Below are 23937 nucleotides of genomic sequence, written 5' to 3'. Positions count from 1 at the left end.
GCAGGACATGGACCTGTTCTGGTCACCACCAATAATTATACAGACCTGCCACCCCTGCTGAGGTGCTACTTCAATACAAATAATAGACAGGTTTCAGAGTAACAGCCGTGTTAGTCTGTATTCGCAAAAAGAAAAGGAGTACTTGTGGCACCTTAGAGACTAACCAATTTATTTGAGCATGAGCTTTCGTGAGCTACAGCTCCGATGAAGTGAGCTGTAGCTCACGAAAACTCATGCTCAAATAAATTGGTTAGTCTCTAAGGTGCCACAAGTACTCCTTTTCTTTTTACAAATAATAGAGTTTCCACTTCCATATGCCCACCCTCCCCATCCTAGGCTCTCCCAAATTAACAGGTGAAAATAAAACCTTCTTTTTACACAAATATAGAAGTGGATTTTGGAAGTTCTTCTAATGAAGCCATGAATCTGGTTCATGCCAGATGCCTCAGGTTCAGTGGAGCCTAGAACTCCAGCAATTCCCAAAAATAGCTTGCTAAACACAACCCTTGTAGTAGTTACCTCCACCCCAGGATTATGGGAAACCTTCAATGCAAGAAGAAGCACCAAGAGAAGGAGAAAATCATTTATAAAAGGTTTGTTAGAACTTCTTTCTGTGCTGGATGCACTCCCTAGCCTTGGAAGGGGAGGGATCAGACTATTAATCTGGGCTCAATTCAGTTTTCATTTTTGCTATCATTTTATCCCTGGGATAGCTCTGGGGATTCTCACTGTTTGCTGTATTGAGGCTGTCTACTCCAGGGGCTTGCGTGGGACTCAAGCCATCACTGCAAGGGTTCGGGATAAGATGGAAGAGGTGGTGATAGCTGTGGTGGGTTGTTTCCACAGCATAGTATATGAATTCTCCACACTCCTGTCAGGCATTTTACCTGGGTATGGCATCTGATTAGGACTTTATGCCAGGCTGCCACCGAAGATCCACAACCAGGTCTGGGAAATTCTGACTTTGTACTAACTAGAGCTCTTCAGTGATTAAGATAGCATTGAAATAAAATTCAGTGTCTCCTCATGCCAATGTGCAGCCTTTGCAGACATCAGCAAACTTAGCCACCCATAACATAACCTCCAAACTGCAACACAGAGCTACACTGGTATTAGGCTGCACAGCCCAGTAAACCCGCTCCAATTTCTCTATTAACACGTTCCACAGAGACAATGTACAAGCTGCCTCCATTACTCTGTTATTAAATTAGTCCCTAAGTGTTTAGCCACCAGTCTCTGAAAGTGATTTTCCTGCACTTTTAAAAGCATAAAAGACACAGGATAGATTCAGTCCCTTCTGCATAATGGCTTAGGAAAAGATTGATCTTCCTTCCCAATAGCAAAATGAAAGATGGACATGTCAGCCCAGTAAGTACAAGGACACCACACAGCTGCAAGGTCAAAGTGCTACTGTTTTAAAATAATAAACACTTGAGTAATTATCTCCATCCTCCATGGTTTTCTCCCTTTATGTCTGCTTATCTATCCATCTTAGTGCCCATCCCCAATGTACTTAAATGCTTATGTTCCTTCCCCCAATATATTTATCTAACTCAGTAACTCCAGTGCAATGTGCTGTTAAAGGTCTGCTGCACTACACTCCTGGGGGTGATTGCAGTTCAGTGGCGGGTGAAGTGATCCCTATTTCTAAGATGTGTATAGAACTTGATATGTAAGGGCCCGATGCAGCTCCATGGAAGGCAATGGAAAAAAATCCCACTAGCTTCACTAGGAATAGATCAGGTTCTAAGTGCTACAGTACCTGTTAACTATCTTACAGTGGTGCCACAAGGCCTAATTTATGAACAGTTGTGAAGTGCTTCGAGCTCCTCAGGTGAAACTCTCTCTGTGTTCAAACTATTATTATTATATTAATGATGAAGATGTGCCGCGTTATGCCATCTCCAAAGCTTACCTCTGTCTGAACCATGTGCACCCTGTGAAGTCTTAGATCATGCACTGCTCCATAAATATCCACTGAGTCCTTAGAGTCTAGTTGCTGAAGGATTCGATCCAGTGCAATGAATGTGCCTGTCCTACCAACACCAGCACTGAAAAGAGAGGGAAAACACAAACCCACTGGGTCAAAGCTCTCACCCTCTTTACATTTCACTCAGGCAAGGAACAGATTGGCATTGCTATAGATCCATCGTGGTCTTTGGATTAACTGCACTATACAAGTGGCAGCTCTAGGATTTCAGATGGTAATAGTTTACAGTGGAGGTAGATTTTTCGTTTGGAGTCATAGAAGAGCTAGTTGTGATATCTCCTGTCCCCGTTTGTCACTATGGATGAAGTTAGGCTGACAGTTCAATATATCCAAATCTGTTTGTAAGGAGCCTTTAAAGTTGTTTTCTTTCTAGAGATGAACCGTTGATTCAGACTATGACCCTGAATATGGACCCAAATGTTTTACATTTTTGGGTGAGGTTCTTTGGCCTGTGTTATGCAGGAAGTCAGACTAGATGGTCACAATGCTCCCTTCTGGCCTTAAACATCTACGAAGATCTGGACACACATTTGCAGCTCAAATTTACCACTAGTTATGCTTCACTTTTTCTTAATTAAAAAGGGGTAATGAGACATTGGGCCAGACCCAGCAGTGCAAAGGAGACTTAAAAATCTGCCAAAAGGCTGCAGCTGAGGGTCCCCCTGGAATAGCAGGTGTGTCAGAGACAGTGCTGTAGTGGTCCTACCTGGAGGCATGACCTCCTGAGAGCTGTTATTCACTGGCACGAGTCGGGCACCCAGCATCTCTCAGGATGAGGGCATGTGTCAAACACTGTTCCTGACCACCTAGCCCATAGTCTGTCTATTAAAGCCTAAGGCTGTTCCACAGAAATTTAAGCAAAAGTTACCCCCTGAGAGACACCAACATTAGAGATCTTTTAAATATATTTTATAAAACTCCTGAACCAATGATATCCTGCTTTCATTTATACCTGCAATGCAGAATGGTTGGTCCAGTATCTGGAGTCCTGTTGATATAATCCCTTACAGTTCTTACAAACTGGATCAGGGACTGGGTGGTCTCTGGAACTCCATGGTCTGGCCATACTGTGTAATGAAAGTGACGAATGAGCCTCTTTGAGTCAAGCTGCTCTTCCTGTCAGATAAACAGAAATGTGGATAATCAGGACAGTTAAGAGGCAGATGTTCCAACACACCACGTCTTTGTAGTGAACATCATGTTCTGTTACAGCTGCCACTAGGGAGTAGGTCACTGGAGAGCAATCAGGATGTGTGAGGTTTAACCATGCTAAGTTTTCCTGACAGATTTTTTTAAAATAAAATAAAATAAATGAACATACACTACAAATTTTAAACTCCCTTATTGTCCATTCCGGAAGCACTGACTCAGACAGCATCTCAACTATCAGGTCTCCGTAATACAAGGAATCCTGGTCCAGGGGCCAGTAATGATCGCACTTCACCTGTATGGACAAAGAAAAGAGTGTTTCAGTAATAACAACAGGTGGAGCCAACCTGTCATATTTAAACACCTTCTTATCTACTCAATTTTTGCATAGGGTTCCTAACTGTCCCCTGCTTCCAAGGAGGCAAGAAGCAGTCACGCATCAGTAGATGGACAATTAAGGCAGCTGAAATAATCCATATGCACATGTAGTCAACAAAAGACCTAAACACATGTTTAATTAAGTATGCAAAAGGTTCCATTGCGTTAGGCATTGCTTAAGTACTTTGCTATGTCAGGGCCTAAACAGCAAAAAGCTGCTCTGGCTTTTTAAAAAAAAACAACAACAATGCAATGGACTTGGATGTAACCATTATCTCTGTGTGTCTATATGGGGGCATCAGGGAAGAAAATAATATTTACGGTTTCTACAATTTAGTCACTTGCCTTTGTACCATACATAGAAGATGTTTTTATGGTGGCTCATATTCTGATTACAGCAGCATAAGTTTTATGAGGTTGTCATGGACAGTGAAATAAGTGAAAGGCCCAGAGAAGTGTCATAATTGTAATATACTAACCTTAAATAAATAGACCATGAAGTACATGTAATGCATGGTGCTTATCTCATGATCTTTATTGATTTCCACCTTTATCCTCCCATATCCCAACCTTTTGTAAGTTGTTATCCCATGCAACATTATGTCTATCGACTGTGTTGAGAAGCCCTTATGTAAGTAGTCACGCAGAAGCCACTCACTGTGATTACAGATGCAGAATTAGGCCCTTAGAGATTGCAACATCTTTGGGTAATTGTTATATTTACCCTTTAAGTGCCATGTGTGCTTAGGATACTGTGTTTGTGCTGTGGGTTCTATTCTTAGCTCTCTCACTGACCTGCTGTGTGACCTTGGATTAGTCACTTCACCTCTTTGTGCCCCTGTTTCCCCACATATCCTTTTTCTGTCTTGTCTATTTAGACTGCAAGGGCCAGATGTTTAAAGGCATGCAGGCACCTAACTCCTACTGCAATCAAAGAAATTTAGGTGCCTAACTAGCTTAAAAAACCTGGTTCTAAGCTCGTAGGGGCAGGCATTGTCTCTCACTACACATCACTGCCTAGCATAATGGGACTTTGATCTCAGCCAATGTCCGTGGGTGTTAGTGTCATACAAATAATAAATACAAAATTTAAAAATAGTAATGAATAAGCAAGAAACCTCGCTACTCACTCGGCCCTTCTCGACACACTGGGTTACCATGACAATATTGTGAACATTCTGTTCCCATGCCATCTTCCAGAAATCATCTTTGGTGCCAGGCAAAGGGCCCTGAGTCGCAATGTATTCTCTGCGAAAATTATTGCCCTACAAATCCAGAAAATTCCAATTAGTTTCTATAATGCCAGAGAAAGAGACCTTATAGCAACTGCAAACAAACCACCACTGTTGTGGCATCAACATCTTCACTGCAGCCACAGCTTGAAAACTAAAGGATGCCCTAAACTCTGGAAGCAGAAGGCTGGTGGGAGCAGAGAGGAGGAAGAGAAAGTGCCAGTGTATTTAAATATTGCTGGAAGGTATTTATTATAATTAGTCAGAGATTTTTCATCTTTCTATTGTGTTCAGCACTGCCCTAGGCATTTTGAACCACTGGGTTTTTGTTTTGTTTTGCTGTTTGCCATTCATTAATTGAGCTCTGGATTGAAATCTGGATCGTTAGGGCTCTGTTATTATCAATCATAATTCCCTGGCAAAGGGCACAATTGTAATCTCAGCCAATTTCACCATAATACAAGGTGCAAACACTTTCAGGATGAAGTACAAGTCCAGAAGTATGATCTCAGTGATAGCTGTGCTTATTGCAGAAATTGTATAAAAACAGTGACCTTTCAGAAGTTGTCCTTGGCCAATTATAACAGCACTCTTATATAACTATAGCAATCCAGGGAAGCAGTTTTAAGAGCTGACTGAATCACCCTCAGTTAACTGTATGGCAATCAGACATGGCCTTTCAGCGCACACACACAAAAACAGTTCTCGGACTTTTAATTAAAACCAGTGAACATATGAAAGGAGAATCTAGAATACATAAGAATCTAGCTACATGTTAAGTTTCACAAGAAGGTGAAGGTGAAATTACCATTGGAGAGACAAGAACTATAAAAAATACCATTGAGCCACTTACTGGTATGTAGCTTGCATTAATATAATCTGAGCAAGGATCATCATCTACGTTGGAAAGCTTCACTCTCGATGTATCATCTGGGAAGAAATGTATTACAAGAGGTTTATGCGTAGGTCTTGATTTTCATCCCTTTCGCATAAATGGAAATGTGCCCATGTAAAAATACTGACTGCACTTTCACAGTCAGAGTTGGCAGGTTTGTTTGCAAATGATAGCTACCCACATTTGCACAACACCTTTCACCAGGGGGGTTCCAAAGGATATTGCAGCCGATGAGCGAGATTGTATGCAAGGAGCTAGAACCACAGAGGTCCATAGGCACGTAACTGCCTCGTTTGGCACCTCAGTCCACAATGTAGGTGCCACTGACATGCTCAAAACTACCGTTAAGCTCCTGCCTACCCCGGTAAGTGTCTAGGGGCAGGTCTTCACTACCCATCGGATCGGCGGGTAGTGATCAATCTATCAGAAATCGATTTATCGCGTCTCGTCTAGACACGATAAATCGATCCCCAAACATGTTGCCTGTCGACTCCAGGACTCCAGCTCGCGAGAGGTCGAACCAGAGTCGATGGGGGAGCTGCAGCGGTCGACTTGCCGCCGTCCTCATGGCCAGGTAAGTTGATCTAAGATACGCCGACTTCAGCTACACTATTCACGTAGCTGAAGTTGCGTATCTTAGGTCGATCCCCTCCCCACCCAGTGTTGACCAGGGCTAGGTTTCCAATGGTGGGCATGTGCAAAGCTGCCTAACAGATCATACCACCCCACAGCTAACAAACTGCTCAGACCTATTGCTCAAGCTGAAGCTCCAAAGCAGGATTCTCAAACTAGGGGCTCCCCCACCAATCTCTCATGTGAGGCCCAACCCCAGAGATGTGGGCACACACCTTCAGGATCAGCCATCACACGAACGAGAGTGTGAGCGTCTATCCCCAAATGTAGTGGCCAGAGTATTCACTTAGGGTGCAGGAGATCCAGGTTTAAGTCCCGCCTCCAATTATTTATACTAAGTGGAAAGCTCCAATAGGAGAGAAAGAGAGATCCACCCACAATACACAATGCCCTGGGGGCTAGGGACTCTCCTTGGATGTGGGATTTGTGGGTTCAAGTCCTGGTTTCAAATCAGAGTGGAGATTTGAAAACAGGTCTCCCACATTCCAAGTGAGTGCTATAAACACAGGGCTATTGGCTACAATGGGGTGGGTCTCTCTTGTCTTTCAGGAGAATGGTCTGGGTTTCATTTGCTAGGGCATGGGTTTACCCAGCTCAGGTGCCTAATGTCAGGAGAGGATTAATGGTGGAGAATTCTGAGCAGAGGGAGGTGCTTCCCTCTGGCATGTCAGGTAAGTAGAGGCCCAGACCAATGGGAGCAGGTGCCTAAGTACCTTTGTGAATCTGGGCCCTAAGTCCTGTCTCCTTCCTTTTGCATGACACTGATGGTTTCACAGGATCCCTGTGATAGGTGCCTACCTCCCCTCATGCATTGATGGGGAGCCTAAATGTCTAACTCAGGATGGAGGGCTGGACAGAGTACCTACTGGGTAGGCACTGCACTGCCTAAGTACCTTTGTGGATTCAGCCCAGGGAGACTTCACCCCATTTTCCCACAGGTGAGCACAATCCCATTGCAGAGCACAAGCCTCTTCCCTGGTTGTGCTCTGGTGGATGCCAGCTCCTTGAAAGAGGTAGGGAGTTAGGATAATGGTGGGACTGTGGCTGCATCCGTCTTTGCCCCTGATGGCAGAGCCAGCAGTGCATGGCGGAGAGCACACACTCTTCCCCTTGACAGAACAGCAGTGTCTCCACTTCACTGTGCAGCCCCCTGGGAAAATGCTGGGTGACTGAGCAAGACAGCATTCCTCCTGAGTCTCTGGCTGCAGAGTTGCCCGTCCAGAGCAGACTGAAACATAGAGGTACCATAGCGCCATACACACTTTGGGTACTTCTACCTGGCAGTTGGGTGAGTACTTCCCAGCATGGGTAGACAGACAAGTGCAACTCTGCTTGAGCTAGCGTGCTACAAATACAAACCCTCCCAGACCTACTGGGTATGTAGGTGGGTGGGTAGCCCGAGCCACTGCCCATGCTACCCCCAGCTACACTGCTATTTTAAGTGCACAAGCTAGCATATGTCTGTCTATCTGAGCTGGGAAGCACCCTCCAAGCTGCAGTTAGACATACCCACCGCGGGATCCCTTCACCACTACTGAAATGCAGCCATCTCTGGATAAAACATGCCAACTAACGACGGCACACGGCAATACTATACGGCAAGTTAGGACTGGAAATCAAGCTGACTGCTACCATAGCCCATTGAAATTGCAGGGAGCTATTTAAGGTGGGCTAATTACCTCCAACAGGCGTTTCCCAGGGCTATCCCTATTCTCATGTGCCACATACTGCCAGTATCTTTGTCTTGTATGAAAGAGGACTCCTTCAGGATTATCGCCTTTTGCCATGCTGGGGGCACTGTGATACTGCAGGCTCATTATAAACTCTGAAGGAAGCGACTGTCACCTATCGATGTCAAATAAGTGATTTGTGCCCACTGGACAGGTTTGAACTGACAACATCTGAATGACTAGGGAGAAAGTAGCCCTGCTGCTATCTGGTGCTGATCACACAAAACACACAAGACAAGGTTTCTATGATTCCTACTATCTACCCTGACAGAACAGCTGCAAGGCTAGAACAGCTGAAGCCTTTTATAAACAGAATGAACACTAGTCATTACGCCTCTGGTGGGAAGTGAAATTTCATGAGAGCTGCTGTTGTAAAGCCACTCGTGGCCATACATCGTCAGCATCAAAGCACCAAGACTTGGCTTGGCAATGGTATTTCATCTCGGACAAGGAAAAACAAGGAAAGGGATATGCTACATGCCCCATCCCATCCAGAAAAGAACTGAAAAATAGCTGGTGTGATGTAATATTATATATCCAAACATAAAACTTACAGGGCAATATATTATTGTATCGATTTTTCCCTCTGTTCTCTGGCAAAAGCGCTATGTCACATGATTGGCTTCGACCCACATCTTTTAAGTCCTGTAAAAGGCCGAAATGAATGTGAGGTGAAAATCACAGGATGCTACAAAACGGAATGTACAGCATGCAAGGCCAAGGAAAGGAACTTATTTTTATTATACTGAAATTAGAGAACTGGTGGCATTGGCTTGAGCCAGGCACACTGCTGGTAGGCACTCTTCAAGATTTGCCACACAGCTCTGCTACCACAACTCAGTCCTGACCTTCAGCACATCCTGGTGATCCTGTGTTGGGCCTCTCATGAACAGAGGCTGCCAACTGGATCAAGTTGTGGTTCTGGCAGCAGGACAAATAGGGTCTAAGCTGAGACTGTCAAACTCATTTTCACTTGTGTGAAGAAGACCAGGGAATGCATGTCTCTGGGGCTGAAGGGTTAGTGAGCCAGAGTTAGCACCCAACCAGTCCATTCAATAAAGAAATGGTTCCACTAGATTGGATTCGTACCTCATATTCCTTGGACAGGAGGTAGTTGGAATCTGCTTGGAGTTTGGTGAAGTGCGCTTCAAACTGATTTACTTTTATTGGACTAAAACATTCAACAGAAGAAAAAAGACAAAAACCAAAAACACACAGTTACCCGAGGAGACAACAAGGACATTATTCATCTAATTCATTACAAAGGAAGATGTTTTAAATGAAGAAATATTTGCTTTTACCTGGAAATTCTCCGGCTCCTAGAAATAATTTCAAAAGAAAAAGAAAGAACTTGTCAGTGAGTGACTGGAGAGACTGTTTCGTCTATGATGCCATGTTAAAACAATTCTCTTAGAAACAAATTTTGAGATTACCCTCTCTGCCCCAAGTTCAGATGGACGGACAACGGCCTGTCCCTGCGAATGCTCAGCCTTGCTGTAGGTCGCTCTTGGCCATTACTGCAATACAAAGGAAGCTATTCTTACTTTGGTTTTAGTGCTATGTTCAAATGTCAACGTGAGTTGGGCAACAAAAGTATCTTGTGGCAGGAAATAAAGAAATAAAGAAAAGGAATAAAAAGAGATGGCTGTTTCATTTGCTACTCTGAAATGGATCTTTGCGGTTGCAGAGTTTTCCTGTACCTTAGTTTGCTGCCATAGAACAATAATTTTATATCATATATAGAAAAAAACAGTGTAAAACAGTAATGGCCTGTTTTTTACCATAAGAGACACAGCCCAAACTACCACTAAAGTGGGTATTAGCGCTAGTCAGGAATTTTTTAGCTGACTGATTTTTAGCTGATTCGTCAAAACTGAAACTTTTCATGGAAAACCTTTAGTTGGGAAGGTTTCTCAGGTCCAGGAGGGAATTTCCCGTGAAAGAGAGAAGCACCCACCCCAGCATAACCAATAGACCGATGACCAGGGCGCTCACCTGGTTTAGCAGAGACCCAGGTTCAAGTCTCTGGTCTGAATCTCACTCTGTTGGTTTTTTTTCCCTTGAAAATTTTAGAGATTATATAATGGGGCTGCCTGCAATAGCTAGGATCTGGACTTAGTGACTCAGGAGATCCCCTGCAGTCCTACATTCCTATGTTCCACTAAACCACACACACTGTCTCTCCATCTCTGATCACCATTTGTTCCCTCAGAAACCTCTCTTGTAAATGAAAGAAACATTTACCTATTGTATATGACACAGAAAAATATACCGACGTTCACTGACCCATTGAACAGAGCTCATAAGAAGAAATCACAATACAGTTGAGAAAACATGCACTTCATATGATTTACATTCAAACTATGTAGAGCAAAAATAAATTAGAGGATAAGGGACATATTTTCAAATGCAGGCGCCTAAGTAGCAGCCAGGAGAAAATGTGTACACCTATTGTGAATGCAAAACCTGCATTTTACTCATGCATAATGGTAGCGGTGTATGCATACAGATATGTAGGCATGCATTTCTCTGTAGGCACAAACAAATGCAGGTTTTACACACAAGTGCACATGCTTTTTCATGGTCAGCATCTAGACATCTGCATTGAATTTGGGCTTAAGTGTCTAGAAGAAACTGCTAGAGAATAATTTCATGCAGACTAAGAATTAGAGCTGGTTGGAAAACAATTTCCAACATTTCAAAGAAAAATTAACTCCAAGCAAAATGTTGCATTTTCAAAATTTCCCACAGAATAGAAATTCCAAATTTTTTTTGACTCAGAAATATAAAAAAAATTCATTTCAATACTGTAAAATGTTTTGTTTCAATAAGGTAGTTTTTTTATTTTTATAATGTTAAAATATTATATTTAATATTTATGTATATTTAAATTAAAATAATATATAGATGATATAAAATTAATATTATAGAATAAAAGTCAGTTCAAAATGAAATGGAACAAATAAGTCAAAACTAAACTTTTTGACATTCTTGAAAGAAAATGTTTCAATGTTTCCAAAATGAGAGGGTCAAAATGAATCATTTCAAAGTTTTCCCATCAAAAATGTCATTGAAATCAACAAGTTCTCATGAAAGGTTTAAATGAAGCCACATTTTCTGACAGAAAACTGCTCCAGTGAAAATGTGTTGACCAGCTCTACTAAGAACCTAAGGTCCCATTGCAGCCTTAAATCATGCAACTCCTATTAATCAGTGGAAATCCTGTTCCTTAATCAAGGGTAATATGGGGCTTCTTAGTTCAATATTCAATTTGTACAAATGGTGAGGGAAATGGAATTAGGTTTTTGCTTTCCTAAATACAATTTAAAGTTTTCATCCAATTTTACACCTTCCTCAGTGTCTCAGATTGAAAATCATGTCTAATTTCATCAGACCTTGTGCAAGAAAAATTTTAAAAAGGGAGTTTCTACTTACCTAACTTTTTGTCTGTAGACAAATAAAGCAGTGACAGCCACCACCATCACAATGAGAAACAAACCAGCACTCACGCCTTCTATAACTCCAAACATGGGTTCTAAGATAGATAGATACACACACACACACAGAGCAAAGGAATTAGATACATACAGTGTTATCAGTTAAAGACACTGAAATAAATACAAAGGAACTTCAACTGCATATATATTTGGAGGACTGGGCTTTGATATTACTTCCTTAGTTTTTCAAGAACTTACACTGTACATCAGGTGGGCAAGAAACAGGTAGAAGAGAAAAAAGTTCTCTCCTTCCATAGAATGAGGGAGTGAAGAAACAGCCAGATTTCCCAGGAGTTCAGATCTCCTCCCCAGGCTACAGTAGTTCACTGGGTTTTTCAAACTAAGTCTAGGATAATTCACTGATTCAGTCCCATTTCAAGACCATTTACACTGGATGACAAAACCATTTCATTCTCAAATCCAGAAAGGAACTGTTGTCTGGATTCAAGGGTTTTTTTGAGGCTTAATCAGTGTTTGGAAAGTATTGAGATCCTTGTATCAAGGGGCTATGCTATTATTTATTGTTTGTATTGTAGCAGTGACTCAAGATCCTCAGTCAGGGACCCCAGCTCTATTGGGCAATGTGTTCCTTCCCAAACAATTTATAACCTACGGGCTTATTGCTCCACCATAGCTGAGACCAGGGAACACGGGGGCTGGTTGTGGCTCCCTGATCCTGTGCTGCTTGGCCATGGCATAAGTCAAGAGTTGCTGAGGAGCAGGTCTAACTCATGCCACTGGCATAAAGTCCCTAGGTGACCTTACACTGTGAAGGATCAGCATAGTTCCGCCACACCTCGCTCCCACCTCTGACATCTCTCCTACACCCTGGACACATGGGACAGCAGGTGCAGGAGGTGGTTATACCATCTCTCACACCAGAAGAGAGCTCCCCTGCACCAAGGGAAATTTTCACTAGCCATTTCTGTCCACTTTGAGCAGCTTGAGTGGCAGAAAGCAGACCGGAGAATCTAGCCTTATGTATTATTTCTATCCCGAAGGATGCTGCACAGTCCTTGCTCTCTCTCTCTCTGGCTCCCTTTTAAAGTGAACGCCTATAATTTGTAGGAAGTTTTGTACTTCAGAAGGAAATCATGGATGGAAGGGGAAACATCACAGCTATTGTTTTAACCGACAGTGCTGAATACCGAATATTAACTGGCGGAGAGCTGAATCTCAAAGTAACTCAGTTCAGCAACAAGGTCCTTGCTGCTCTCTCCTACCCACTCCAGCACCAATGGGTGTCATACCCATGTAACTGGTACAGTTGGTATAGAATAAAGGAGAAACTCACCTGACTCAGTAGTGATTGGTAAAGAGAAAAAGGTATCTGAGAAGAGTGGCTCAGTGAATTCCCTCAGGTCTTCACTAAAGAGCTGGGTGAAAGCTCGGATACTGATTCTGGAAAAGCAGAAGGGTTTATTAGATCTGTTTGGGAGTTGGTATCAAACAGGAGAAAACTAAAGGTTAACACAGAAATAGCAAAATCACAAAACAGGGCTTCTGGACAACATTTACTAAGTACATTTCCTGTGTCTTCTAACTACTGTTATTGTTATACCTTTTGTTGTTCAGCTTCTGCTTTAGTGAGAGTTTCAAAGCCAATATTTTTAGCACCTCAGCAGTTCATTCCATTTTTTAGTATCTTTTGCTCAACAATATGTGGGGAAAATGAAAGAAGGACTAAATACTAGGTGACACACCATATTAAACTTGGGGAAAAAAAATTTCTGCCTAACTGTGTGATCAGAGGGAAGGCTTATATATCACAGTGTGTTCTTTGTATAGGACTGCAGTAAGCCAAAAAAACTGCTGACTAGCTGATCTATGGATATAACTGCCCTCAGTACTACCATATGGGGTCTTGGATTTGGATTACATTCTATGCTTCTGATCCTGCACACACCTTTGCATGTGAATAGTCATATTCAGGACCTACTTCCATCTCTCCTGATATTAGGCCTGTAAATGGACTACTTATGTGCATAAATGTTTTCAGGATTGGGTCTTTACCACTTTAGGCTCCTGGGGATCATGAAAGTAGTTCCATGAGCTGGACAAACTAATCACAGTGAGCGGCGTCTTTGTTGGATTTAGGTCTTTGCTATTTTCACAAGCTCCTGATTGCCAAAAATTTGTCACTGAAAATTCATCAACAAATCTGTTCACATGAACACATTGATTTGATTGGACACATGGTCACCTGGTAAGCTTCTATTCTTTGACTGGATGAACGTAGTTGTTAAGCAGGTTTCTGATACAGATACACACAATGAACAAAATAAAAAATTCTGCAACATTCAATTGAAATTCACTGTTTAAGTCCATGAATTTTCCTCTCAGCAAACTCATTTCTAAGAGCATTCACAGAAAGCAAAAGGAGCTCAAATGAAATCCAAGCAAATTCATTAAAAAGCTGAAATGAGTGTCTGTGAAAGGTTTGTTGATCTAGTCACTCAGCTCTCATTGTGGCTTTGGTAACCTGTTGTGAAGGTTCCTGCCGGCCAGCTGATAGAATTTAGAATCAAAGAAGTTAAGAGGTAGAAATCTTTACTCACAGTAGGTCTCATTCTGAGTAGGGATAAGTGGGCATAATTTCCACTGAACCCAGCTAGAGCCCACTTGAAAGCTGCTTTCACTTCAATTGCACAACTGCCCCATTAAGTTTTTAATAGTCCACATTTAGTAGCTAAGCTTGATTTAATGCAGCACGGAAAAGTAATTACATTTAATGTGAAGCTGCAGCTTCTACATAAACATACATTGTATCCAGTTTGTCTGAAATACAAATCATAATTGTTTGGGGATTTTACTTCAAATACTCTAGTTTTTGGCTAAAATCTAAGGCCTAGATGCTGGGTCACACTGCAGCTGCTTTCTGCTGTTCCCTAGGTGCAAAGTGGCCTTAAGGTAATTGGATTCAGCCCTTGGAGGTTCATGCCAGTGTAGAGGATGCAACAGGAGGTGTACAGGTGCTCTAGCAGCTCCCACACCATGCCCAACTGTGGCTAAATCTTCCCTTTGTCCTGGTCAGCCTCAGCTACTGTACAGACTTCCTGAGTCTGTTGGAAGCTGGCACAGGGTAGAATGCCCTTTGGGTTGCTCTAATCTGCACCAGCAGATTGGCCTGGTGGAGCCTGTCCACAGAATTAGAGGAACACAAAACTACCTTTGTATCTCCTGCTCTCCCGTTTTACTGTCCCGAATGCTTCCCTGACTCAGCTGCTGATCCAGCCCTTAAGTCTCTCCACAGAGAAATTAGCAACTGTAGGAAAGTTCCCCATCAAAGTAAAAGAGATAAAGAGGCCTTTTCACCGCACGGAGTTTTGCACATAATGAATTGTAGCATTTCCAGGCTGGTGAAGGAACTGTTTATACATTAAATATGAGATGGGGCAGGGACAAAGCTTTTATAAATTGCACAGTACAACACAGAGCACACCATGTAATACAGGTTATTAATCTACGGCAGCTCAAGTACATCAGGCATCGAGATAGCATAGTACCTAATAATACAGCACATCTCACACAGCAAAATTACCACAATAAATCTAACCTGTAGGCAGTCCTGGGTTTCAGTGGCCCGTCACAGAATTTCTGCTGATTGGGATCACATTTTCCTCCCAGACTTTCCATCTCAGCTCCAAGCTTAATGTCAAAGCTCTTATAGTTGCTGTCAAGGTTTTCAGCACATTTGCTTGCAAAATAGTTGGTCTGATAGACACGTATGGAATTGTTATGTTTGTATTCCAAGTAGGAAGGTAACGGGTGCTGCTGATCTGGCTTCAGCTCTTCACTGCCTAGGAAAAAAAATGGTAAAAAAAAATTGCACATCATATGCCACAGCTCTCGTGCTATTAGTGCATCTAAGGCCGAGGGCATCAATAGACATATTTAACACTTGACAAACTTCTGTACTTTGTCTGGGAGTTAACATGGTCTAGTGAATAGAGCATGGGACTGGGAATTAGCTACCAGGAATCTATTTCCAGCCTTGACCCTAAACTGTTGTATGACCATAGGCAAGTCACTGCCCTCTGAGCCTCCGTTTTCCCATCTGCCAAATTACCTTCCTTTGTAACACACCTGAAGGTCTATGGAAGAAACACACAATATACAAACTGTTATTATTAACTTTAACTGCAGGGGTCATTAGTAGCTATGTTATCTTTACAAACAACAGCTGGTCTGGTGTGGTAATCTGATCCCCAGGAGAAGAAGCAGAACGCAGCAGATTCCTACGGTAAACAGCAAATTCCTACAGATAGGAAATTCTGTGTTTCAAAGCAACCTGGCACTGTGGTTTAAAAAGCTTCTTACAGTCTGATAAAGACTATGCTATACTGTCTTCCAAATTGTTAAGCCACATGAAAGCCCCTTCTTTACAGAGAACTCTACAGACTCAAATTACTGTGTGTCCTAAAGAAACACTCTGTGCTTTTCTTAAGTGAGTGATGGTCTACAAACTGCTGACTTGTGGCACAATTCCTGAAATTAAGTCTTAGGGTATGTCTACACAGCAGCTGGAGGTGTCATTCCCAGCTGGGATAGACATGCCCATGCCAGCTCTGATCACTCTAGTGTGCTGAAAATAACAGCAGAGCCGTAGCTGCACACAGGGTGTCAGATGGGAACCACCATTTGCTCCACTTGTTAGGGTGCTATCTCAATCACAGCTAGCGTGGGTATGTCTACCTGAGCTGGGAATGACACCTCCAGCTCCAATTTAGACATACCCTTAGTATTTTTGGACTGAGCCTACCTCAGAGTGTTTCAGGCACACTGTCTTCTATTTGAACCCACACTGCATGTTGGTCTATGGGGACATTTTTGGATCGATGCTGGCTTGCTTGGCTAGATAACTCAGGGCAGTTTGCTATATCTCTTCTAGATCCCATTCTAGAACAGTGGGCACAGGGAGGGTCTGATGCCTTGAGAAGGTTGTGTGAATCACCTCTGCTGCATAATTCTGCCCCCCCCCCCAGCTTTCCCCCCCGCCATCTGCCTCCTTCCACAGGGGGTAAAAAAAAAAGTAGCCAGTGGGTACAGAGAATAGTTGCAATAGGAAATGATTGTAGTCCCCAGAAATGAATCCCGATGTTTTATTCTTTATTATAGTGCCTAAAAGGGTCAGCTGTGCTAGGCACTGTACCAATATATAGTGAGAAACAGTCCCTGCCCCCAAAGAGCTTACACTCTGACTAGACAAGAACGACACAGGGTGGGAGGAAAAAAAGGATTATTTTTACCTGGGAACAGAGACACAGCGGAATGGTTAAGTGACTTACACAAGGTCACAAAGGGAGCTTGTGGCAATGTCAAAAATTAAACTCAGACCTCCTGAGTCCTAGTTTAGGACTTTAACTGCAAGGCCACTCTTCTTCTCTACAGGATAGCACAAGGAAGGAAATATATATGCACTACATGGGGACATTTTCTGCTTCCATTTACACTGGTGTATGTGAGAGCAATTTGCCTCATGAAATAAACAACATGAATCATTTTATTCAGACTGTAAGCTACCTTTGTTTTCTAATAACGGCTTAGCAGGCAACACTGAAGACAACAGAGACTGAAGCTGAGATGCACTCTCACCTGCTTCAAGTTAGTGCCTAAACTACGTTATTGAATCAGTGCATAGCAAGACAATCTGTCCCATTTCTATTCTCTGCGACATTTGCTTTGAGTTCTCTCATCTTCTAAGTAAGGAAACTGTCCAAACATGTGGATGGTAACATCCCAGAGATTGAAGTAAAACTCTGTCCTTAACTATGGTGCCAGTGGAGATGGTATGATGGGATAACATGGTTTTGGTAATTAAATATTCATGGTAAATAGGCCCAATGGCCTGTGATGGGATATTAGATGGGGTGGGAACTGAGTTACCCAGGAAAGAATTTTCTGTAGTATCTGGCTGGTGAATCTTTCCGACATGCTCAGGGTTCAGCTGATTGCCATATTTGGGGTCGGGAAGGAATTTTCCTCCAGGGCAGATTGGCAGAGGCCCTGGAGGTTTTTCGCCTTCCTCTGTAGCATGGGGCACGGGTCACTTGCGGGAGGATTCTCTGCTCCTTGAAGTCTTTAAACCACGATTTGAGGACTTCAATAGCTCAGACATAGGTGAGAGGTTTTTCGCAGGAGAGGGTGGGTGAAATTTTGTGGCCTGCGTTGTGCAGGAGGTCAGACTAGATGATCATAATGTCCCTTCTGACCTTAGTATCTATGAATCTATGGACCTCTGGATCTAAAAGCCTCTCCCTGCTGAGTTAAAGGACCAGGTTCATTGTCAGAAGCAGATTCATACACCTCTTCTGAAATCTGGCCAGGAGATGAGGACAAATACATTCCTTATGTTAATACGGGTTACAGAAAGAAACCTACTAATTCATAAAAACTTACCATCAGCCTCTCTCACAACCACAGTAAAGTATTTCACAGCTCCGTTGGTGTCACTGAACCAGCTGCAGTTGAAAGTAAAGTTGATGGAAGATTTGGTAATGAGTGCATCCTTTTTGTTTACTCGGATGTGGGGAAGTGGAGGAGGGGGGCCTGGAAAAGAAGAGAGAGGGAGGGCGAAATAAAGTACATCACCATCTATATATTTTTAATTACATAATAACAGTAAATGATGTGCAAATCTCAACAAAACTCAACCATTTAGACCCAAAGTCTCTCATATTATACTCTTTGCAGTCACAAATGCTATGTCTACACTACCGCGATAAGTTGACCTATGCTACGCAACTCCAGCTACGTGAATAATGTAGTTGGAGTCAACGTACCTTAGGTCAAGTTACCGTGGGGTCTGCACCGCAGGGGGCCGATGGGAGAAAATCTCCCGTCAACTTACCTTACTCTTCTCGTCAAGGGTAGAGTTCAGGGGTCGACTGGAGAGCGATCTGCAGTCGATTTGGCGGGTCTTTACTAGACCCGCTAAATCGACTGCTGGTGGATCGATCTCAGAGCGTCGATCCCTGCTGTAGTGTAGACCTGCCCAAAGTGTATCCCTCTCCAGCAGAGAAGCTGCCAGAAGACGTAACAGACCAGCGGTGTTTTAAACGTAATGACAGAGGCAGCTCCTTACAGTAGAATTTTTTGCAGAAGCTGCCCAGGATTGCATTAATGTCTCATTAAATCCATGCAGTCTTAAACTATAGCCGCTAAAATAGCATTTTCAGAGGTGGGTTCAATCTGGGTACTTTGAGACCACTAAGGCTGCAGATAGACATTTGCTTTGAAACATCTAGATTTCTCCCTCTCACATCAAATCAAACAATAAACAATGTCCAAGAAACAAAACACGACACTGAGTCAATTAAGCAAAGTATTTACATATAGACGATCTGATATCAGATTTATAGAATGGCTTCCATAGGGAACTGGCATTTGTATCTGCCATATGTCTAAACAAGCTATATGTTGAACAGTGATACATCAGGAACTAAACGGGAAATACAACCTAGACGGAGCTACTATAAGGTGAGTGCATAACTGGTTGGAAAATCGTCCCTAGAGAGTAGTTATGAGTGGTTCACAGTCATGCTGGAAGGGCATAACGAGTGGGGTCCTGCAGGGATCGGTTCTGGGTCTGGTTCTGTTCAATATCTTCATCAATGATTTAGATAATGGCATAGAGAGTACACTTATAAAGTTTGCAGACGATACCAAGCTGGGAGGGGTTGCAAGTGCTTTGGAGGATAGGATTAAAATTCAAAATGATCTGGACAAACTCGAGAAATGGGCTGAAGTAAACAGGATGAAATTGAATAAGGAAAAATGCAAAGTACTCCACTTAGGAAGGAACAATCAGTTGCACACACAGAAAATGGGAAATGACTGCCTAGGAAGGAGTACTGTGGAAAGGGGTCTGGGGGTCATAGTGGATCACAAGCTAAATATGAGTCAACAGTGTAATGCTGTTGCAAAAAAAGCAAACATCATTCTGGGATGTATTAGCAGGAGTATTATAAGCAAGACACAAGAAGTAATTCTTCCACTCTACTCCACGCTGATTAGGCCTCAACTAGAGTATTGTGTACAGTTCTGGGTGCCACATTTCAGGAAAGATGTGAACAAATCTGAGAAAGTCCAGAGAAGAGCAACACAAATGATTAAAGGTCTAGCAAACATGACCTATGTGGGAAGATTGAAAAAATTGGGTTTGTTTAGTCTGGAGAAGAGAAGACTGAGAGGGGACATGATAACAGTTTTCAAGTACATAAAAGGTTGTTACAAGGAGGAGGGAGAAAAATTGTTCTTAACCTCTGAGGATAGGACAAGAAACAATGGGCTTAAATTGCAGCAAGGGCGGTTTAGGTTGGACATTAGGAAAAACTTCCTGTCAGAGTGGTTAAGCACTGGAATAAATTGCCTAGAGAAGTTGTGAAATCTCCATCATTGGGGATTTTTAAGAGCAGGTTGGACAAACACCTGTCAGGGATGGTCTAGATAATACTTAGTCCTGCCTTAAGTGCAGGGGACTGGACTAGATGACCTCTCGAGGTCCCTTCCAGGTCTATGATTCTGTGAAACAGAAAAGGAAAAAGAGGGGGGGGAATAAAGTATATCTGATGCAAGCCTCTCAATGGAACACTAGAGCACTGTAATAGAGATCGCAGCTCAATGTTTTCAATAACCTATATAGCCACATATACTGTATCAGTATCTACTGTTTAATAGTCATGGCCAAAATTTAAAGGGTTTCGGTGTGGATAAGGAACCAATAGTTCACAAGCTTATTTGAAGCCTAGCCAGATAATCTTCCATCTGTAAGACCAGTCTGGAATTCTTGGGAGAGCTGGCTCCCTCATGGTATTTAGACAATCCTGCTTCCAAGCTCAACCAGAACTTGATAGTGCAGAGATGTCTAAAAATGAAAACAATGGAGAACAGTTAAGCCTTCAAAGAGGTTCTGTTGCTGTATCTGGTGATGCTCAGGTTATCTCTGATTTTATCTGAACTCATAGCATCTCTTGTAGTAGAGAAGAGACAGGGCTTGGTTGCAATTCATGTGAAGGGTGGGTTTTACCATGTTCTTTTTTCCCAGGCTCTGGGCAGGGCCCCAGCAATCATTGGGGTCACAGCTCTGGAATGTCTGGGTGGTTTTACCATTCCCAGTTCCAGTCCTAAGAGGCCCACCAGTGGCTGGACACCAGATAACCTGCCAGGGTTGTCAATGAACAGAAGAAAGAGGAATTGACACAAATGAATGGTCCCAAAGCTGGGTTAAAGTTCTCTTCCTTCAGAGGGCACTCATCAGGCTGTGGCCCTAATCCGAGTTCACCAACAGAGAGGAATAGTCTCCTTTTAAGGTGAGTCAGCATCAGGTCCTCCCTTCCTTCAGGAAGGGACCATTGGGCAGTGGCTGCCCAATGGGGCTCCTGCATTCAGCCATCCATTTTTCCAAGATCTGCTCTCCTCCCTGATTTGTCATCAGCTGAGCTAGGTTTCTCCCTTTTAAGTTCCTCCCTCCAATTCTGACATCTCTCAGCTGAGTCTCCATTAGCTTATTAACCCCTTATTGCTCAGTGTAGGATTTGTAGGGGTTTTTAGCGACTGGACTTTGTAGTTCTCCTTGGCTCTGTGCAGCCAAGGGGGGACTGGTGACCAGACCTGTCAATCACACTATACTTCATGGAACATTTGGCCTTGGGGGTAATTAAGGCTCTCTGTCATGCTGTACCACACAGACTGGAGGTGACCCATGGATTGCCACAACTTGAGTGTCAGCAGCAGCTGCTGACCAGCCAAGGTGAAGAAGGGAGAAGGAGATTCCTGTGAGTGGCTTGTGCACAGTAGAGAGAGACATCACCATGCACAGGGCAGTACCATGCGGGCTGGCATTACCTCCCTCCTTGTGTATGTTGTTGAGTAGCTGCAAGCTGCCATTTACAACCCATTTGCAGCCCAAGGGAGGAGCCACAAGGGAGTCTGAGAGGAGTCTGCAGAGCAGTGCTCCTCCTTCATCTCCACTGCCCAACGCAAACTCATCATCTGAGAGAAGAGGGAGTAAAGCCTGAAGAAGAGCCACTGCCCCAACTTCCTGAAGGCTCTAAGTGGCTTCCCACTATTTTGACTTGGCGATGGCATTTGGTGAGAGGAAAGGACCAGGGGGCAGCAAAGAGGCAAACCCAGAGGAGAACAAAGGGTCAGTTGTAGGCTGCATGTTGTGCCATGACTGACAGATTATAAAACTTGTTTTCAAGTTTGTTCTCACTGCGTGAGTCAAATAAACCAGTTTTACAATAAGATTCACACAGTGATAAAAAATCCTTTAAAGAAGTTTTATAGTTTAAGAGCCTTATAATCTGGCACAGCGTGCAACTAAACACAGGTGTTCCCCATTTTGGTCACTGGTCACACATTTCGGTGGCTGGTGTGACATAACAGGCAGGTTTGGAGGTCGAAAAGTCCGCTGACTAACCAACAGGACCAGATGATAGCATATTCCTGTTCACCTTATCCCTGTTCACCTTCTCCCTCCATGCCACTGTACCTATGTATTTGATACATCAAGGACTTACGGTCTATCATAGTGATGGTGCTGTCTTCAACTACCTCACTAGTCATGTCTGAAGACTGCACTTTGATGGACACCAAGTATCTCTTGTGGGGTACTAGCATCATGATGTTTTGCAAAGATTTTTCTTTCTCGATCCTTTTGGAAAACTCAACTTCTCCAGTGTCCATTTTTTTGCATTCAATACTATATCCATCGAAGTCAGAGTCAGGCGGGGTCCAGGAACATGCAATGGCAGTAGAGTTTTGTGGCCGGCAGTGAAGGTTTTGTATTCTGTCTGGTCCTAAAGATGGAGGGGAGAGGTTGAAAAGTTGAAGCGTAATGTAACAGAGGACATGCATTATACATTTTGTGCTTACTCTATGGCTTGGCCATCAGTCTTAGCACTCAAGTCTAAATTAATAATTTAATTAGAGCAAAGGGACTAAGAATCAGGATTCCTAGCTCTACCGCACACTTGCTGAAAGATTTTAGGCAAGTCACTTGACCTCATTTTACCTCTGTAAACTGAATTAATGCCATCGACCTCCAAAGAACTGTGACTCGTCAGTAATTAACTGTAAAAAAACTTTTCAGATCTTCTGAAGAAAGGTGCAATAGGAATCCAACATATTATTAGAACTATGGTACAACTGGAGCTTAAATCTAGTTAAAAAATACCCCTCATCATACAGCGTAATTGAAATGCATACTTCTTACAATGAAATGTCCATATCATATAGCACACACTCTACAGTGAAAGGCACAAATGTTTAACATGCTATTTATAAACTTCTCTTTTTCCTTTCAGCCTTATTTCCCACAATTGTCCAAAGAAATACATTACAGCTGAAGAATCAAATACTGTACATTGCAAAAGAGGGAGCTAAAATAGCAGGAATTAGTAATTTACCCCTCAGCTCCTTGTAGCAAAAATACAAGGTTCATCATCTTCCTTTCCAAATGCAAACAGATGGACATCACACCAAAAGGACTGAAAGTAAAAAATCCATTACAATCTACATACCTCACAGACTATGCTGACAGCTTGTGCCACACACTCTCAAAGAAACTGCGGAACCACCTGATCAACATCCTCTACAGCAAACAGGGAAAGATTAAGAATGAGCTCTCAAAACTGGATGCTCTCATAAAAAAACAACCTTCCACACAAACTTTCTCGTGGCTAGACTTTACAAAAAGTAGACAAGCCATTTACAACACACACTTTGCTTCCCTACAAAAGAAAAAGGACACTAAACTATCTAAACTACTACATGCCACAAGGGGCCACAGCAATGGTTCCCTTAACCCACCCAGCAATATTGTTAATCTATCCAACTATATTCTTAGCCCAGCAGAAGAATCTGTCCTGTCTCGGGGCCTCTCCTTCTGCCCCTCCACCCCCACGAACGTGATACAGTTCTGTGGTGACCTAGAATCCTATTTTCGATGTCTCCGACTCAAGGAATATTTCCAACACATCTCTGAACAACATACTAATCCACAGAGACCTTCCTACCAAGACTACAAAAAGAAGGATTCTGGGTGGACTCCTCCTGAAGGTCGAAACAACAGACTGGACTTCTACATAGAGTGCTTCCGCCGACGTGCACGGGCTGAAATTGTGGAAAAGCAGCATCACTTGCCCCATAACCTCAGCTGTGCAGAACACAATGCCGTCCACAGCCTCAGAAACAACTCTGACATCATAATCAAAAAGGCTGACAAAGGAGGTGCTGTTGTCATCATGAATAGGTCGGAATATGAACAAGAGGCTGGTAGGAAGCTCTCCAACACCACTTTCTATAAGCCATTACCTCTGATCCCACTGAGAGGTACCAAAAGAAACTACACCGTTTGCTCAAGAAACTCCCTGAAAAAGCAGAAGAACAAATCCGCACAGACACACCCCTGGAACCCCGACCTGGTGTA

At 42.9% G+C, this 23937-nt stretch overlaps 1 protein-coding gene across 2 annotated transcripts in view; it reads right to left on the bottom strand.

The window, feature by feature from the left end:
* Positions 1-23937, bottom strand: part of PTPRB (protein tyrosine phosphatase receptor type B) — a 105118-nt gene that overhangs the window by 7613 nt on the left and 73568 nt on the right. For both annotated transcript variants that reach the window (XM_048835789.2, XM_048835788.2), the window contains 14 exons: positions 22028-22306; positions 17904-18053; positions 15061-15304; positions 12799-12905; positions 11443-11542; positions 9441-9524; positions 9309-9326; positions 9097-9178; positions 8562-8652; positions 5603-5679; positions 4648-4782; positions 3312-3434; positions 2943-3106; positions 1916-2051 (listed from right to left, as the gene is read on the bottom strand). In XM_048835789.2, coding sequence (XP_048691746.2) covers positions 1916-2051; positions 2943-3106; positions 3312-3434; positions 4648-4782; positions 5603-5679; positions 8562-8652; positions 9097-9178; positions 9309-9326; positions 9441-9524; positions 11443-11542; positions 12799-12905; positions 15061-15304; positions 17904-18053; positions 22028-22306 — 1790 coding nt within the window. The remainder of the gene's footprint in view (positions 1-1915; positions 2052-2942; positions 3107-3311; positions 3435-4647; positions 4783-5602; positions 5680-8561; positions 8653-9096; positions 9179-9308; positions 9327-9440; positions 9525-11442; positions 11543-12798; positions 12906-15060; positions 15305-17903; positions 18054-22027; positions 22307-23937) is intronic.

The sequence above is a fragment of the Caretta caretta genome, chromosome 1, assembly GCF_965140235.1.
Source record: "Caretta caretta isolate rCarCar2 chromosome 1, rCarCar1.hap1, whole genome shotgun sequence".
NCBI lineage: Eukaryota > Metazoa > Chordata > Testudines > Cheloniidae > Caretta > Caretta caretta.
This window is presented reverse-complemented; position numbering and strand designations above follow the sequence as displayed.